Genomic DNA, 19778 nt, shown 5'->3' with positions numbered 1-19778 from the left:
TGTTTGTTTGCTGGTGTTAACTGGATCTCCTAAAGCCAACAAGGTTTTTCTCTCTGCTCTGGCTTTTGTAAACAACTCACTGTTATTCATCAGGTTTCCCTCATTGAGTTTTACTCTCCTCTGGTGAATAGCTGTTAGTGTATACTGGCGTTGATTCTGTTATTGAAGGGTGCGGTACCGGGAGGATTTCAAGGTGTCTTGCTGTTGCTGGTGTTGTTGTATAGATCATTTGTCAAAGGGTAATATGTTGAAATACAGTCAAAGTTCACCCAACTGCTCGAGTTACAGAACACAGTACAGTAGGTTTCCTTACAAAGTATGTTTTAGCCTACTAATGTTTGATATTACATTAAGCTCTAAATGGCTATTATCATTTCTCACTTTTTGTACTCCTGCTCTCTCTTTTCCCTCCGTCTCTCTTCTCCTCCTGTCGCCGGTCTCTCAGGCCCTGTCTCTCTCTCTGTCTCCCCAGGCCACTATGAACGCTCGGCCCCAGAGGATCCTGGACTCTGGCTCTCTCACCCAGTCGGCCCCTGCCAGCCCCACCAGCAAGGGGGCACACATCCACCAGGCAGGGTGAGGATACACACACACACACACACACACACACACACACACACACACACACACACACAATCTTCATATTCTTAACCCTACCAGGATTATTGGTGTAGAAGACACACAAACACACACACCACTCTACATCCACCATCCTCATCCTCCACCATCCTCATTTTCTCACCAATGCTCTCCTGCCCCCTACACTAACCTCCCTCTCCCCCCATATCTGCCTCTTTCCCCAGTGGTTCTCCCCCCATGCCCAGTGCCAGCAGCTCCAGTCTGACCAACGAGGTGCCCAAACCCCCGACACGCGGAGGTGAACAGCCCCCCACGCGACCCCCCTACACCCCCACGCTGGGCGGACAGGCCCCCCACTCCCACCAGTTCCCCCGCACGCGCAAGATGTTCGACAAGGGGCCCTCCGGCTCTGAACAGGTACCCTGACATCATTTTCTAGAATCTCACTTCTGGTTGACTTGTTTCTTAAGGAGAAACATAAGAAATAACCTAAGAACATTTTGAGTGATGGCAACTTTCCTTAACTGACTTCCGAAGTCTATAGTAAAGGAAGATGTGGTAGTTGAGAAGAAATCCCATTTAAACAATACGTTTATGCTAATTACCTCTATTGCTCAATTAAGGCTTCTGAAGAAATGTTTTTATCCAACTTGATTAAGATGCTTCATTTTAGTCTGTTTGATTCATTATGAAAGAACTCCCAGACACGTATTTTTGGATCATCTTTCATAATGAATTCTGAGAGTGTGGTGTGTATTAGTGTTACTGTGTTAAAATGTGAATATTTTGTAATTATCTGCGTGTGTGTGTGTCAGGCCGGGGATGATGCAGATGACCCAGGAGGTCACAAGGCCTACATGAATGCCAACCTGTCTACAGGGCTGTGTGACTGGAGCGCCAAGTACTTTGCTCAGCCTGTTATGAAGGTACTGTACTACACTTCTCTCCCCTATTTTCATCCCTCTTTCTCTGTCACACACTCTCTCTCGCCGCCTCTCTTAAACACACACACACAATACTGTAGTACCTGTTCAAGGAAGCTGTTTAGGCTGTTACAGCACCTGACCTTCCTTTGATGGTCAGAGGAAGCAGCTGAGTCATGTGTATGGCTGTCTCCACACACTCACTCACTCACTCCGACACACACACTCCCATTCTCACACACACGCACCTTGGCAATGCCGTTAGGGGAACCGCAAACTCCCTCCAACACTTTCTAAAACCCGCCTTTCATCTCTCCATCTTCTGAAAGAGAAAAAGAAACGTTGTCAGCTCGTCTTGACTTTGCCAAACTGCCGCTGGTCTGGAGGTGAGAGAGAGAGAAAAGGATGGAGAGAGACACTAGGTGGATAAGAGAGATGGAGAGAAGTGGCTTGAGAAACAGGAGAGAGAGAGAGAGAGGGAGGAAAAAAGTGGGGACATGGAATAGAAGGAAAGAAAAACAAGGGGTGATGGGGTGAGATGAGACGGATGAGAGCGAGAGGAAAACGAGAGCGGGAAGAGAGAGGGAGAGGTATTCACTTTGCAGAAGTACAAATGAGAAAGCTGCGTTTGCAATTTCTGGAATGCTCCCATAAAGAGCCGTTGTGTCTAAAAGTCTGTACACAGGTTATCATATCAATGTGTCAGCAGTACGAGGTGTGTGTGTGTATATAACCATTAGCAGACCTTTGGTGTGTGTGTGTTTCCGTCCTTTGTCAGCCAAGTTCATTGTACAGTCAGTGTGTAATGTCCCACATTAGTGGCTGAGATATCCATATCGCAAGAGGCTGCATGTAAAAAAAAAAATTTTTACCATGAATGTAACATTTAAATGTAATAAGGGTCCCCTGGGAAACTGACCATCACTTTGGTTCCTACTCTGTCACAACAACTTCTACTCTACCTGGCTTTTTTCATTCGTTGTCATGCCAATTAGATTATTTGCCCATATCCTGCAGCCCAAGCTGAGACCCAGCATCATGACAGCCTCTCACCTTGACACACACACACACACACACACACTCATCAGCGCTGACTGAGGCAGGCCTTAATGTCTTAGCGCTGTAGAGATGTACAAGCAAACAGTGACTTGCACACACTATTCCCTTGAGTCCTTTACTTAATCACTCTTTCTCTTCGCCCTTCTAATCTTTCTCTCCAGCCTTCTACTCTCTCTCTCCACCCTTCTAATCTTTCTCTCCACCCTTCTAATCTTTCTCTCCACCCTTCTAATCTTTCTCTCCACCCTTCTACTCTCTCTCTCCACCCTTCTAATCTTTCTCTCCACCCTTCTAATCTTTCTCTCCACCCTTCTAATCTTTCTTTCCACCCTCCTTCTCTCTCTCTCCACCCTCCTACTCTCTCTCTCTCTCCACCCTCCTACTCTCTCTCTCTCCACCCTCCTACTCTCTCTCTCTCCACCCTCCTACTCTCTTTCTCTCCACCCTCCTACTCTCTCTCTCAACCCTCCTACTCTCTCTCTCTCAACCCTCCGACTCTCTCTCTCTCCACCCTCTGACTCTCTCTCTCTCTCTCTCTCTCCACCCTCTGACTCTCTCTCTCTCTCTCTCTCTCCACCCTTCGACTCTCTCTCTCTCTCTCTCTCTCTCCACCCTTCGACTCTCTCTCTCTCTCTCCACCCTTCCATTCCTTTTTCTCCCTGTCTCGCTCCACCCCCTTCCATCTGTCCCTCCCTCCACCTCTCTCTATGTTTTGTCACTGAGTGCTTGGTGGTTATTACCACAGCGTATAAATCTACATGCGGTAGCAGTCAATGGCTCCCTATTCCATATAAAACGCACTATGGGCCCTGTTCAAAAGTAGGGCACTGCGTAGGGCATAGGGTGCCGTTTGGGATGCAGTGAGTGTGTGGCTGCTCTGTTAGTGTTAAGTATTCGGCGGGCAGAGCAGGGAGCCTGGTGGGGCATGTACTTAATAAGCAGCAACACTCTGGCCTCACAGCACTCCACCATTACACTCCATTACAGTCTTTCTCTGTACATTACCAGCTCTGTCCATAATGCTAATGGTTACAGCTATACACACAGGGACACGCGCACACACACACACATTTACATAGAAATGTGTGCGCGCACATCAGACACACAGAAACACTCATGCACACACATCCACTTAGAAACACACATCTACACAGAAATGCACGCATGCACAGACACACACCAAAACACTCAAACTCAATCCCTTCATTGCCCTCTGTAGTTACACCCGAGGACCGCCATTGACGCTCACTAATGATTCTCTCCCTGTCAGGGACTGAGGGATGGAGAAAACCATCAACACAGCCTGAGAGGCAGCCCTCAGAAATAGAGGGATGAATGGATGGAGAGAAAGAGGGGGGTATGAGAGTGAGGGAGGAGAAAACCCCTCAACACAGCCTGAGAGGCAGCCCTCAAAGAGGGGCGATGGATGGATGGAGAGGGAGAAGGAGGGGATAATGGATGGATGGAGAGAGGGGGAGGAGAGATGAGAGGACAAGCAAGGATAGAGCTTTTAACAGTTGGAGCCTAAGAGGGGATCCTCTTCATTTAGCTCATTAACCCATCATTCCAAAGAATGGGATGACAGAAGGAGAGGAGAGGGTGAGATGAGTGTTAGATGGGCAGGAAGAGGATGAGGGAGTGTTGAAACGTGGGAGGGAACACTTAGCAGCCTGAGAAGCAACCCTCTTCGTTTAGCCCAGTAGCACAAAGCTCTTGTCTTTATACCATGAAGGAGTATGACTGGAGGAGAGAGAGGGGAAGGGAAGCAAGTGTCTTCTTCTCTTAGCTCTGTAATCACTTCCAGTTTAGACATTCAATCTAATAGAAATAAAACATGTCTCTCTCTCTAGATCCCAGAAGAGCATGATGTGGAGAGCCAGGTGAGGAAAGAGAGGGAGTGGAGGTTCCTGAGGAACGCCCGCGTTCGAAAACAGAGTCAACGTATCACGCAGAGAGGTGACGCACACAAACACTATGTATAGCTACACATAAATACACACAAACACTATGTATAGCTACACATAAATGCACACAAACACTATGTATAGCTACACATAAATACACACAGACACTATGTATAGCTACTCATAAATACACACAAACACTATGTATAGCTCCACATAAATACACACAAACACTATGTATAGCTACTCATAAATACACACAAACACTATGTATAGCTACACATAAATACACACAAACACTATGTATAGCTACACATAAATACACACAAACACTATGTATAGCTACTCATAAATACACACAAACACTATGTATAGCTACACATAAATACACACAGACACTATGTATAGCTACTCATAAATACACACAAACACTATGTATAGCTACACATAAATACACACAAACACTATGTATAGCTACACATAAATACACACAAACACTATGTATAGCTACACATAAATACACACAAACACTATGTATAGGTTCACATAAATGCACACAAACACTATGTATAGCTACACATAAATGCACACAGACACTATGTATAGCTACTCATAAATACACACAAACACTATGTATAGCTCCACATAAATACACACAAACACTATGTATAGCTACACATAAATACACACAAACACTATGTATAGCTACTCATAAATACACACAAACACTATGTATAGCTACACATAAATACACACAAACACTATGTATGGGTTCACATAAATGCACACAAACACTATGTATAGCTACACATAAATACACACAGACACTATGTATAGCTACTCATAAATACACACAAACACTATGTATAGCTCCACATAAATACACACAAACACTATGTATAGCTACACATAAATACACACAAACACTATGTATAGCTACTCATAAATACACACAGACACTATGTATAGCTACACATAAATACACACAAACACTATGTATAGCTACACATAAATACACACAAACACTATGTATAGCTACACATAAATACACACAAACACTATGTATGGGTTCACATAAATGCACACAAACACTATGTATAGCTACACATAAATACACACAGACACTATGTATAGCTACTCATAAATACACACAAACACTATGTATAGCTCCACATAAATACACACAAACACTATGTATAGCTAGCTACACATAAATACACACAAACACTATGTATAGCTCCACATAAATACACACAAACACTATGTATAGCTACACATAAATACACACAAACACTATGTATAGCTACTCATAAATACACACAAACACTATGTATAGCTACACATAAATACACACAAACACTATGTATAGCTACACATAAATACACACAAACACTATGTATAGCTCCACATAAATACACACAAACACTATGTATAGCTACACATAAATACACACAAACACTATGTATAGCTCCACATAAATACACACAAACACTATGTATAGCTACTCATAAATACACACAAACACTATGTATAGCTCCACATAAATACACACAAACACTATGTATAGCTACACATAAATACACACAAACACTATGTATAGCTCCACATAAATACACACAAACACTATGTATAGCTACACATAAATACACACACACTATGTAGATTTGCTGTCACTGTTGTATAGACACTTACTCACAGTATAGAAGAAAAACAAATGTGCTCCTGCACTCAGTCACACATACCGTGGCATACCGTGGCAGGGGGATATTTGAAGAGTGAAACACACACCAGTGAGGGGAACGTGAGTATGCATATGAGGCTAGAGGGGGAGCGAGGATCTATTGGAAACCCCCCCCCTCGTTCCAAAATCTCTGCCAGACAGGTCTCTGACCCACACACACATTATATACACATTATACACACACTACACATGATACACACACACTACACACACATTAAAGACCCCAGGCTTCAGCGCAGCTCCCCCTGTGAAGTCAAGAGCCCGCTCAAACAGAATGGCTAACACTCCCACGTCACTGCCAGCTCCTACAACACACACACACACGTGCGCGCTTACGAGTCCATTGGCGTCAGAGCTGAGGCTCACATACGCATGCATCACTCTCTCCCCTTTTAACCATCCCATTCTGCCATCCTCTTAAGTTGAGAGACTAAAAGATCAGGGCTGCCCTCATTCATTCTCCTGCCTCTGGGGAGATGGACAGACCGAGAAAAGAGAGGGGGAGGGAGGGGGTTCGTTAGTGCGAGAGAGACCGGTAGGTTAGAGGGTGACAAAGAATAGAGAGGGAGGAGTAGGAGGGTGGAGAGTGAGACTGAGGAAGTGAGAAAGGAGAGTAAAGAAACAGAGGAGTAAAAATGATAGAGGGTTGAGAGTGGTGGAGAGAAGAGAGGGAGGACAACAAAGACAGGGAAGAAGAGAGCCGGGGAACAGAGACAGGGAAGAAGAGAGCCGGGGAACAGAGACAGGGAAGAAGAGAGCCGGGGAACAGAGACAGGGAAGAAGAGAGCCTGGGAACAGAGACAGGGAAGAAGAGAGCCGGGGAACAGAGACAGGGAAGAAGAGAGCCGGGGAACAGAGACAGGGAAGAAGAGAGCCGGGGAACAGAGACGGGGAAGAAGAGAGCCTGGGAACAGAGACAGGGAAGAAGAGAGCCGGGGAACAGAGACAGGGAAGAAGAGAGCCGGGGAACAGAGACAGGGAAGAAGAGAGCCGGGGAACAGAGACAGGGAAGAAGAGAGCCGGGGAACAGAGACAGGGAAGAAGAGAGCCGGGGAACAGAGACAGGGAAGAAGAGAGCCGGGGAACAGAGACAGGGAAGAAGAGAGCCGGGGAACAGAGACAGGGAAGAAGAGAGCCGGGGAACAGAGACAGGGAAGAAGAGAGCCGGGGAACAGAGACAGGGAAGAAGAGAGCCGGGGAACAGAGACAGGGAAGAAGAGCCGGGGAACAGAGACAGGGAAGAAGAGAGCCGGGGAACAGAGACAGGGAAGAAGAGAGCCTGGGAACAGAGACAGGGAAGAAGAGCCGGGGAATAGAGACGGGGAAGAAGAGAGCCGGGGAACAGAGACGGGGAAGAAGAGAGCCGGGGAACAGAGACGGGGAAGAAGAGAGCCGGGGAACAGAGACAGGGAAGAAGAGCCGGGGAACAGAGACAGGGAAGAAGAGAGCCGGGGAACAGAGACAGGGAAGAAGAGAGCCTGGGAACAGAGACAGGGAAGAAGAGAGCCGGGGAACAGAGACAGGGAAGAAGAGAGCCGGGGAACAGAGACAGGGAAGAAGAGAGCCGGGGAACAGAGACAGGGAAGAAGAGAGCCTGGGAACAGAGACAGGGAAGAAGAGAGCCGGGGAACAGAGACAGGGAAGAAGAGAGCCTGGGAACAGAGACAGGGAAGAAGAGAGCCGGGGAACAGAGACAGGGAAGAAGAGAGCCGGGGAACAGAGACAGGGAAGAAGAGAGCCGGGGAAACTGATTGAAATCTGTTTTTTTTCTGTTTTATTTGTGAAATACGTGATGAGTTTGCTGAAAGCAACAATACAAGGTTTCACACTCGTGGTATTGAATTTTGCATGGTAGAGAAAACGACACAGACAAGACTAGCTTTTAATGAACCCCTTTTCAGCTTTTGATCAAGTCCAGAGGCGAAGGTCTTGCCAAGGTCTCGCTAGGCTAGATTAAAAACATTTTCTTCCAGGATTTCTTTTATGACTTTATGACATTTTTTTCAATTAGCATTTATTCTCTGAAATTCCTGACGGTCCACTTAGAGACATTCCACTTAGAGACATTCCAGATAGCCGAAGGACACCTTGACGACACAAGTGATGGTTGTCATGGCTACGTAGCGAGAGCTAGACCTTTAGACAAGGATTGTAATGTGACTGTAGGACTATTGAATAGGGCTCTCACTATCAAATGTTCCAGTCTTTATGGGAGTTACATGAGTGTTTTCATCCAAACATATCTTTACTATCATGATACCACAGTCACACACCCATATAAATATAGACCGCTTGACTTCTTTTCATTAATTGATGAAGCCAAATAATACATATGGATTGTGTGGTGTTTGATTCTTGTTTGGTGACTGGTGACTGGTGTCTTCTCCCCCTCTAGGCGTGACACGTCTGGACGACCAGATCTTCATCAACCGTAACCCCGGCGTTCCCTCCGTGGTCAAGTTCCACCCCTTCAACCCCTGCATCGCCGTGGCAGACAAAGACAGCATCTGGTGAGAGACCTGTGCGCAACGCCTCAGCTATATTTGAAACACATTATTGACTGTCTCATATGATTCTGTCCCTGTAAATAATGCTCTACTTTGGCCAGAGACAAACAGTGCCTTCAGAAACTATTCACACAAGGTGCACTACAGTATATGAGAAATGGGAAGCCATTTTGAGATGTGGCCATTGACTGTGTTTGTTTGCTGGTCTGAGAGGGCTGGATATGTGGAAACAAGCCATATGGTGTGAGTTATTTGTGTTCATCTCTGTGAAAAGAGTTGAAAGTCATCAGAACCAGGTCATTCAGACACATGCTGTAGTGGCAGTCCTGAGAAAAGCCTGTCCCCTATCAGGGCCATGACAGTCCAGTGACACACATAGAGACATAGCTGGCAGTGCTACAGACACTTGGTTTGATGTATAGTGGCTGGAAGTGACTGAAGTGCTGGAAGTGACTGAAGTGTAAGTGTGTTCTGTAGTTTCTGGGACTGGGAGAAGGCAGAGAGGTTGGACTATTTCTACAACGGGAACCCTCGCTACACCCGCATCACAGCTATGGAGTACCTCAACGGACATGACTACTCCCTGCTGCTCACTGCTACAGGTCAGACACACACACACCTATACACTGTACACACAGGCAGGTAGCCTAGCGGTTAAAGAGCGTTGGGCCAGTAACCAAAGAGTCGCCGGTTTGAATCACCGAGCCGGAAATCTGCCGCCGTTTATTATATTAAGTATAATATAAATACACACACACATGCGATCATCTCAAAAATTCGCACATACACCCAGACTCAATTATCTTGCACAAACATATGCAAGCACACACATGTAAAAAACTAAAAGCAGTTAATCACTTCAGCATCACCCAATCGAACTAAATGCAGAAACTAAATAGACCCCAGTTGCCTCAATTCAAGGACACCATCCTTTTGCAGTAAATAAATGTGCATGTTTTCTCTCTCCTGGACCTTGAAGTCTTAATAAGCCTCAAAAGCCTGACTCACATCCTCAAACAGGAACACACACGCGCACATTGTTCCCTGGGTGAAAAAATGCAGTCTTAAATAATTATAAAAGGAATTAAGTCGGCAGACTTATGTTGAATTGCCGGAGAGCGCCATTCTGTTCACTTTATTTCTCATGTGAAACCAATTATCGCAGGGCTGTGTTAAAATGCTTTGTGGCTCCAAAGTCATATACAGTAATGTGGTTTTGTCTGTCATTTTAAACATGGTCATTCATTCACCCTGGTTTGCAGCCCTGTCTGAATACTTTCAGAATACATCCGTATTTGAAGTTCTTCCCTACCTTGACGTGAAGGGTTGAGCACCATCCGTCATTACTTCTAGGAAGAGAAGAGTGTACATAAGTGGTTCAATACTGAACGTTCTGGGATTCTTTGGCAGTCTGTTCAGGAGGACTAGAGAAACAAGACCCTGTTAACACGACCTTGAACTTAGTTTCAGTTTAGTTTGCGGTGCCTTTGTACAATGAGTGACAAGGAGCATGGTATTATATTTGTATGTGTGTGTGTGTGTGTGTGTAGGCTTGAAAGCAGTGGGAAGGTACCAGGCATGAAGGAGAGGCACAGGCGCATTGTATTGTACATATGAGTTTGTAAAGCCTGAGGCTGTAGAGACGAGGTCAAATTGCTTGACAGTTGCTTTGTGTCGACCCGACGTAAGAACTTGTCCGTTATCTCTTTTGTTCAGAGATGCATGTTAAGGGATAGGATGCCTCCCAAATAGCACCCTATTCCCTGTATAGTGCACCCATAGGGCTCTGGTCAAAAGTAGTGCACTATGGAGGGAATAGGGTGCTGTTTGGGATATAGCCATAGACTGTGCACCTGTTGTGTTCTTTCAGCACTTTTAGGTCACGTACGCGCTCGAGGCCATAGCGGTTAATGTAAGTCCATGTGCACGCGCTTCGTCTCTCATGGGCACAGAGGGGGGGGACGTGTTTCTGCAAGTGTAAATATGGAAGTTGTTTGCGACCTCTAACCTTGTATGATATCTGTTTTTTTTTCTCTTTACTTTTCCTTCCTTCTTTGTCACCCCCCCTTCCTTTCTTTCTCCAAACATCCTCTCCCCCCTCCCTCCCTCTAGATGACGGGGCGTTGCGTATCTGGAAGAACTTTGCGGACCAGCGGAACCCCGAGATGGTGACGGCGTGGCAGGGCCTGTCCGACATGCTCCCCACCACCCGAGGTCAGCCCTCCTCCAGCGCCCACAGTAAAGACCACGCTATTTACCCCCCCCCTAGACCCCCTCCGTTTATCAGCCTAGACCCTCAGAGTACCTCCCCGTCGGCTTCAGTTTTACACCCTGTCCCACCACCACCACCACACAATGCAACTTTTACCCCATTCCCATCCACCCCTCTATCCCAAACCCTCAATCCACCTAGTTCTAGTGTCCACAATCATTCAAGTCCCCCCCTCCTCCCCACCCGCTCAGAATTCAGACCCCCATCTCCATGTCCCCTTTCCACCAACTCTCCAACCCCCGCACATTTCACTCTACATCTGCCAATTGCTTGTCTATGTTCCTCTCCTGTACTTCTCTGACGTGTGACGGTTCAGAGAACTGTAGGCTTATGGATGGCAGGTGCAGGAAATTGGCTACTGAATTCATTCATTCATTTGAGATTGTATCAAATCAACGCTTATTGGTCGCATACACAGTTTAGCAGATGTTATGGGGCAGCAGGGTAGCCTAGTGGTTAGAGTGTTGGACTAGTAACCGAAAGTTCAAATCCCCGAGCTGACAAGGTACAAATCTGTCGTTCTGCCCCTGAACAAGCTAGTTAATGAAAGAAATGAAGACACGTTGGGATAAATCTAATTAACAACCCACAAAGCACTGTTAACAGTAATCCAAATGCAATCTATACGTATGTACACCAGATGAATTTACACCAGATATATGAAGAAGGCTATGTACAGCACTAGATATATTAAGAGTGCGCTATGCCAGGTATCCAGTATATAAATAAATATGTGCTGAGTATAAACAGTGTAACTGAAATGTACGGTAGAAGAAAAGTGTGTGAGTACATACAGGTCAAGGATGAGCTGTTGTCTGACATTCAATACATAGCTGAATCACATTCCATTATTATCTGTGCTGGGTGTGAAGGAGGACAGGCAAGGGAGCTAGCTAGCAGGACGTTAGCTCTGACAGCTCTGTGTCGAATCATGGAATGAGACACACTCATTCTATTCTAATGAGTGCATGTGTGCTCTGACTGACAGTACAGCGGACCACCAGCTGTGTGTGTCCCACCTTAACAAAGATGAGCAGCGTCCCTGCTCAGGGTGCCTGCTGAGAGGTGACACAGTTAACTAGCATCACAAGGAGAGCTGTCATACACACACACACATCCCTGAAGATTTCAGAGTAGGGCAGATATCACAGTCAACAACAAGGTATTCAACAATCAGGATTTCGCAGGGTAACTAACCACCACTTCACCTTGGAGGTAGAGGGGGGTAGAGATGGTCTGTACAGCTCAAGCTTGCGTTGATACAGCTGGCGCACTTGCAATGAACAGATGCCATCGTGAGATCATCGTTGGCACCGATTGTAACTGCTTCAGAAGCACGCACACACACACATTCCAAATCTCCCCCATCTCCATAACACGCGCTCTCCCCTCCATCCAGTAACGACGTCGGGCGCTATTCCTCCTCATTTTGTCTCATTTCATTGAGATCCTCCAACTCTGTCTTGCTACTTTGCTGCTACGTTGACTTTGGTTGGTTTTATGTTCATCTGCCTCTAGCAGAACAAGGCTGCCAGCTCCCCTACACTGTAATAGTTGGTGTTAATTGTATCACTATGCTATATGCAGTTAGTCCTGTTGTATTGCAGAACACACACATTCACACTTATAAACTGTGTTCAAAACATGCTCTTTCCACGACATAGACTGACCAGGTGAGTCCAGGTGAAAGCTAAGATCCCTTATTGATGTCTCTTGTTAAATCCACTTCAGTCAGTGTAGATGAAGGGGAGGAGGCAGGTTAAAGAATGATTTTTAAACCTTGAGAGAATTGAGACATGGATTGTGTGTCATTCAGAGGGTGAGTAGGCAAAACAAAATATATAAGTTCCTTTGAACGGGGTATGGTAGTAGGTACCAGGCGCACTGGTTTGAGTGTGTCAAGAACTGCAATGCTGCTGGGTTTTTCACATAACAGTTTCCAGTGTGTATCAAGAATGGTCCACCACCCAAAGGACATCCAGCCAACTTGACACAACTGTGGGAAGCATTAGAGTCAACATGGGCCAGCATCCCTGTTGAACGCTTCCAACACCTTGTAGAGTCCATGCCCCGACGAATTTAGGCTGTTCTGAGAGTTAAAGGGAGTGAAACTCAATATTTGGAAGGTGTTCCTAATGTTTTGTACACTCGGTATACACACATGCGTACGTACACACACATCCATTCAACGAGGTGTGCACACACTCGTCTTCCCTGTGGTACAGGGGATTTAGACTCCTCTGCCCTCTAGGCTTTTAGATGAGATATGACTTGCATCCCAAATGGAACCCTATTCCCTATATAGTGCACTACTTTTGGCCAAGGCCGTAGGGTGCATATATGATTTAAGATGTAGTGTAGCTATCTGGAGCCTGTTTTTAAATGCACACCCAGTAGTTGAGTAGTGGAATATCTCTCTCTCCATAGTTTTTGATCGGGGTGTATCAGCGGTATTCATTTGGAAGATGTCATGCTGGGTAAACTGCAGCCTTGTTGTTCCGCTTCTCATTGTGTGTGTGGCTGTGTGCGCTTATGTGTCTATCTATCTGTCTGTGTGGGATTCAAACTCGCACAAACAAAAACAGAGAGAGTGCGTGTGCAAGACTGCATGTATGCGTCAGAGCGTGAGTGTGTGTGTGTCCGTGCATGCGGGGGTCCTTGCTAAGTGTGAGGTGCTGGGGCTGATGTGCTTCTGACTCTCCTTCCCCCATCTCCCTGCCTCCTCCTTTCTGCTCCTCCCCTCGCAGGTCTGGCCAGGCGGGTCTCCATCTGTCTGGACAGGAGTAAGGGACAGGGAGGTGAGTGCTGCTGTCGTCTTTTCCTCTCGTCTGACTCAGTGTGCTGCACAAACCCCAGCAGTCTGCCCCTGCACTACTACTTCCTCCTGTAGCCTGATCCGCCCCCCTCCCAGGCCTCCCTTTCGTCAGTATCCCTCTCTCCACAGGCCAAAGCTGGTACCGTGTCTTCCTACCAGTTGTCATGTACAAAACAGACATGAAGGGGGTTGAACTCTGCCCAGACGACTCTAGTTTTAACTGTAAGCTTTTACACGCAAAGTTAAATGCAGGTGTATTAACAACTCAGATTTGTCTTTTTAGTTTTTATGAATTGTGTGCTTGTTTTACCCTGATAATAAAAACAGTTTGTGTCGACGTAGTTAGAGCAATGCTTCAGCTCCGATGTGAATGTGCTGTTTCTGGTTCTATCGGCCTCGGTATCGTTGCAGGGTTGGAATTACAGTGGCAGTAGTGTACTAATCAGGGAACCCACATTAGTCTTACAACTGTCATCACGGCACCCCCATATGGGTTATAACATGATTGAGGATGCCCTGAAAAATAATCTACAGTGTATAATTAGAGGCCTGCTGGTAATGTGGGATGTTGATAGTAGAAATAATGGACCTCCTTCCTCTAGCCCTGAGGCCCTTACTCCAGACTCTACAGTACCAATGATTAGTTCCCTCCACAGCCAAGCAAGGGGCCTTAAAACGGTCTTCATCCAGACTTGGGTTTTTCCTCTGCAGCTGAATTGGCATGTAATGTGTGTCAGAGAGAAGACCATAGAGATTGGGAAGGAGGGTAGAGAGAAAGAGAGAGAGAAGGGATAGGGAGAGAGAGGCGAGAAAGTGATGGATTGACCGAGAGAGAGATATGAGAAAGGGGGGAAGAGCGAGGGAGAGCCTGCCTGCCTGTTTGGGTGCTGTTTATTTTCTATCTGTTGTGGAGCAGCGCCGTCTCCCTCTCAGCCCTCATTACACCCTATGGAGTTATCATTAGTGTTTGTTTAGCATTCCGGAGAGGGAGACCCACATCGACTTCCCGTCCACACAGACAGAGCGCAGACCTAATTAAGTTCTCATGCAAATGTCGTTTATAACATCTTGCGCTCTCCCCCTTCTCTCATTCTCTCTCTCTCTCTCGTCTATCTCTCCCCTCAACTCTCATTCTCTCTCTCTCTCGTCTATCTCTCCCCTCAACTCTCATTCTCCTGCAGCAGCTTGAGGAAGTTTTCTTTTTCTCTGACTAGACTGGGGAAGTTTGAGTGAAAGTAGGGCAGTCCTGGGGCTGTCCTACTCCACATACACTGGATGGCTGGAGGCTTGTTAAAAAGGCCTCTGGGAGCTCGTGGCTGGGAGATGTAGGACTAAAAGAGGATACGTACACAGAGAGAGAGGAACAGAGGGGGGCGGACAGATAGACAGAGAGAGGGACTGGGAGAGGGACAAACTAAAACAGGCTGAATATGAGAGAAGGCTCAGATGTCTCAGTGACTCTGGACCCAAAGTTTTTAGTCATCACTGCTCTAATACTCAGACTCCCTTAGCCTGTAATACAGGTTCGATACAGGCTCCACTCTAGAGTTGTATGTCTCTCGTCAGCTCACAGGTCAACTAGCCTAGCGCCAGAAGCCTAATCAACTACCGGTGCCCGTATCCATCAAATCAACCCCATCCGTGGTGACGCCCTCATCGTTAACTACAGGCTTGTGCAGCGTAGTCCTAGTTAATTCCATCACCGGGGTCCTGGAGGACACTTTCAAAGCAAACACGATTAAGGGAATAAAAGAGAGAGAGGAGGGAAGTTGAAGTCGGGGCGCAGTCTTTAATAAACTGCGGCGTGTGTGAGAGCCAGTCCATCAACAGGTGATAATGGTGTGGAATGAGAATGCAGAGGCAGTGCTAGTCTCCTAGAGAGAAATAATGAGTGATGGGAGTATGAAGTGAGACTGAGGGATATGTAAGGAGCGCTATAGAGAAGGGTATTAGGGAAGAGAGCCAGGGGCAGAATGAGTAGTGGAATGGGGCTATCGTAGCCACTGGAGACCGCTAACGCTAGTTTATGCGAACGCTAGCTGTAGGGATAACCTAATTGCGCTTGCAGCTAGCATCTATACGCACCAGCAACACCCACGCACAGGCAGCCCCGGAATATCCATTCCATTATACAGTATGCTAATGCTAACTAAATCATTAGCCGCCTTTGTAGTCGTTATTAAGGAGAACAATGAGCCTCCAGCACTACCTCACATCCACTCCCTCAGTCAGGCATCTCCATCTATAATGTCGCTATTGATATATGTGGACTTCTAAGATCCCTGGTTATGCTGCTGATTCTCTCATTTTAGGGAAGTTGAGACAGTCTGTGTAAGAACTCAATGCGTTGACCCTGATGTGACCTTTCAGCGCCTGAGAGATGTTTTTGATTGGAGTTGGTTACGGTTGAACTGTATGGAGGGAGTGAAGAGAAAAGAGAGGTGTCGGAGTGGGAGGAGAATAAAGATGGGATGGGAAGAATGAGAGATGGGGTGAACTGTTTTGTTCTCTTATTTTCCTGACATTGGGTTCAGTCAGTGTGTTGGCTTGTACGCAGGGGACGGAACCGGTTCAGGGAACAAATCCGAAAACTCGAAAGAATGACGGAAACAGAAGTGATCTCTAGTGTTCAGGAACATAAGCATTATTTTAAAAGCATGGGAACCGGTTAACAACGTTCTCTTTTTTTGTCTGCCAGCTACTTTTCTAGGTAAGGTTGTGAGGCCGGTTGGACGTACTGCCAAATTCTCTAAAATTGTACTTTCTTCTGGTTCCAACCGGTTCCGAACTTTATTATGCTGGTCAGAACAAAAAATGTGCTTCTGGTTCATAATGAAACGATTGGAAATATTTGGAGTTTCCAACCCTTGCTTGTGAGCATTGACTTTAGTACTATCTGCCTGGAATAGTTAAAGTTATAATAAACAAGATTAGGGTTTCTCTGCTGTACTCTTCCTCTCCCTCTTTCCTCATCAACAAGAGATGGGAATTTCTCACTAACACAGAGCTCTAGACTTCAAAGGAATGCCTCAGTCTCTGGTCTCTGAATGGGGCCAGACGTTCTGTTTGTGTGCACGCGTGTGTTTGAATGTTGTGTGTGTGCACGCGTGTGTGTAATGGGGGAATCACAGATGTTCGTGTGTGTGTGAGGGTCCCAGCTCTGTGGGTGGCTGAGTACACTCTGAAGTGTTCCCCCACTCGTCTGCATGTGAGCCAGAGCTAGCTAACAACCCGCGTAGCTGTGACGCCAGAGCTAGCTAACAGCCCGCGTAGCTGTGACTCCAGAGCTAGCTAACAGCCCGCGTAGCTGTGACTCCAGAGCTAGCCACGCTGGGGCTTAGCCTCAAGGTTAGGCTACGCCCCGGCCCTCTGCCAGGTGTCACAGAGCGGTTTATCAAGTACGGTTGAGACTCGACCACAGTTTAGCTCTGTGACTCTCGCTCTCAGTAGCAGCATATGGCGGTGCCAAGGGCTTCTCCCGCTCTCTCCCGCTTTTTCTAATCTCTCGCGCTCTCTCTAATCTTTCTCTCTCTGTCTCTCATCTCTCTCTATACTCTGTCTTTCTCTCCGTCTTTCTCTCATCTCTCTTTCTCTCTAATCTCTGTCTTGCTCTCTCTCTTGCTTGCTAATCTCTTTCTCTCTCATCTCTCTCTAAATTCTCTCTCGCTGTTTTTCTCTTGCTGTCTTTCTCTCTTTCTCTTTCTAATCTTTCTGTCTTTCTCTCTCATATCTCGCTCTCTCTAATCTCTCTCTCGCTGTCTTTCTTTCTCTCGCTGTCTTTCTCTCTCATCTCTTTCCCGCTCTCTTTCACTCACTAATCTCCCGCTCTCTTTCACTCACTAATCTCCCGCTCTCTTTCACTCACTAATCTCCCGCTCTCTCTCATCTCTCTAATCTCTGTCTTTCTCTCTTTTCGCTCTAATCTCTCACTGTCTTTCTCTCTCACTCTCTCGCCAATCCTTCTCTAATCTCTCGCATCTCTAATCTGTTTTACTCTCTCTCTAATCTCTCTCGCTGTCTTTCTCTAATCTCTCTAAATCCTCTCTCGCTGTTTTTATCTCTCTAAATCCTCTCTCGCTGTCTTTCGCTCTCTCGTTCGCTCTCTCTCGCTAATCTCTTTCTCTCTAATCTATCTGTCTTTCTCTTTCTAATCTCTGTTTTATTCTCTCTCTCATCTCTCTCGCTCTCTTTCGCTCATCTCTCGCTCTCTTTCGCTCATCTCTCGCTCTCTCTCACTCTCTTTCGCTCATCTCTCTCGCTCTCTTTCGCTCATCTCTCTCGCTCTCTTTCGCTCATCTCTCTCGCTCTCTTTCGCTCATCTCTCTCGCTCTCTTTCGCTCATCTCTCTCGCTCTCTTTCGCTCATCTCTCTCGCTCTCTTTCGCTCATCTCTCTCGCTCTCTTTCGCTCATCTCTCTCGCTCTCTTTCGCTCATCTCTCTCGCTGTCTTTCTCGCTCATCTCTCTCGCTGTCTTTCTCGCTCATCTCTCTCGCTGTCTTTCTTTCTCATCTCTCCTTCGCTGTCTTTCTCTCTCATCTCTCTCTCGCTGTCTTTCTCTCATCACTCTCTGTCTTTCTCCCTTTCTCATATCTCTCTCTCTCTCTCTGTCTTTCGCTCTCTTTCAATTCAATTTGCTTTATTGGCATGATATAACAATATACATATTGCTAAAGCTTACTTTGGCTATTTACAATATGAAAATGATAAGAACCAAATTGTCAACGGGACATCTTTCTCTCTAATCTTTGTCTTTCTCTCTAATCTCTGTCTTTCTCTCTCTCTCTCTCTCTCTCTGGGTGTGACACCCTGTCACTACAGCCTGCCAGTAGTAACATCTGGTAGAGCAGTTCATCTTTTTGTTTTGCTTTTTTGACCCCCTATTTTTGCCTCCCGATTTTGATTTTGTCTCATCGCTGAAACTCCCCGAACGGGCTCGGGAGACGACGGTGGAGTCATGCGTCCTCCGAATCCTGACCCACCAAACCGCGCTCCTTAACACCCGCCTGCTAAACCCAAAAGCCAGCCGCACCAATGTGTTGGAGGAAACACCGTTCACCTGACGACCAAGGTCAAGCGCCCGGCCTGCCACAAGGAGACGATAGCGTGCAATGAGCCAAGTAAAGCCCCCCCCCCCCCCCCCCCCCCCCCCCCCCCTCCAAGAGGAGTAGGTCTTTTAACCTCTGACTGTTGTGAGTCACAGGGTTGGCAGCTGCCTCAAAGTTTTTTGCTTCTTCCAAATCGACCCCTAGCCCCCTAGATAGGTGTTGGTGATATCCTGACGGCTGATGAGTGACCCTTCATTAGACCCACAATTGACTCAGATGGTGTGTTTCCTGTTTACATCCGCCAGTCTGAGTGTGTCAGAACTTTTGGCAGATTACTTCATGACCCATGCTCAGCTGGTAGATCATGCCCCCGTGTCCCGGGCATTGACAGCTGGGTCTTTGTCAATGGTGTTTCCGCCTGTGTGTGTTCCCTTGTATCTTTCTGTCTGTGTGTGTTACTAACCAGAGTCCTCTCTTAGGTGCAGGCATGGTGGTGGACTGGGAGCAGGAGACGGGGCTGCTGATGACGTCTGGAGACGTGAGGGTCATCAGGATCTGGGACACGGAGAGGGAGATGAAGGTTCAGGTGAAGGGAAACACACTGAACATAACTAACCCGTTTATCAACGACGTTGTTTTGAAATGTCACAGGTGCCTCATCTCAAATCCTTTCTACAAGTTTTGACCAATAGGTCCATTGGGAGCATTATGACAATCTGTGGAAGTGTGGGTACTTTGTTGTGGCAAGCCTAATTAAGTTCAGGAGTACAAATGTGCTCAACAAGTCAAATAATAAGTTGCGTAGACTCTGTGCAATGTGTTTTAAATGATTTGTGAATGACTGCGTTCTCTGTACCCCCCATATACAATTATCAGTCGAGCAGTGAATTTCAAACACATATTCAACCACTAAGACCAGGGAGATTTTCCAAT

At 46.5% G+C, this 19778-nt stretch overlaps 1 protein-coding gene across 12 annotated transcripts in view; it reads left to right on the top strand.

Annotated features, from left to right (window-relative positions):
* LOC110493661 (regulatory-associated protein of mTOR) overlaps window positions 1-19778 on the top strand; it is a 181473-nt gene that overhangs the window by 155143 nt on the left and 6552 nt on the right. For 2 of the 12 annotated variants that reach the window (XM_090204773.1, XM_036949653.2), the window contains exons 23-31: window positions 473-576; window positions 804-996; window positions 1395-1505; window positions 4412-4517; window positions 8602-8716; window positions 9191-9315; window positions 10826-10927; window positions 13733-13783; window positions 19325-19431. In XM_090204773.1, coding sequence (XP_090060899.1) covers window positions 473-576; window positions 804-996; window positions 1395-1505; window positions 4412-4517; window positions 8602-8716; window positions 9191-9315; window positions 10826-10927; window positions 13733-13783; window positions 19325-19431 — 1014 coding nt within the window. Of the gene's footprint in view, window positions 1-445; window positions 577-803; window positions 997-1394; window positions 1506-4411; window positions 4518-8601; window positions 8717-9190; window positions 9316-10825; window positions 10952-13732; window positions 13784-19324; window positions 19432-19778 lie in introns of all 12 variants that reach the window. The other 10 variants (XM_036949651.2, XM_090204771.1, XM_036949655.2 and 7 more) reach the window with 7 other exon arrangements.

This window comes from Oncorhynchus mykiss, chromosome 17 (assembly GCF_057628025.1).
Source record: "Oncorhynchus mykiss isolate SJ-2025 chromosome 17, ASM5762802v1, whole genome shotgun sequence".
Taxonomy (NCBI): Eukaryota; Metazoa; Chordata; class Actinopteri; order Salmoniformes; family Salmonidae; genus Oncorhynchus; species Oncorhynchus mykiss.
The sequence above is the reverse complement of the archived record's forward strand: the minus strand, read 5'-3'. Positions and strand labels throughout refer to the sequence as shown.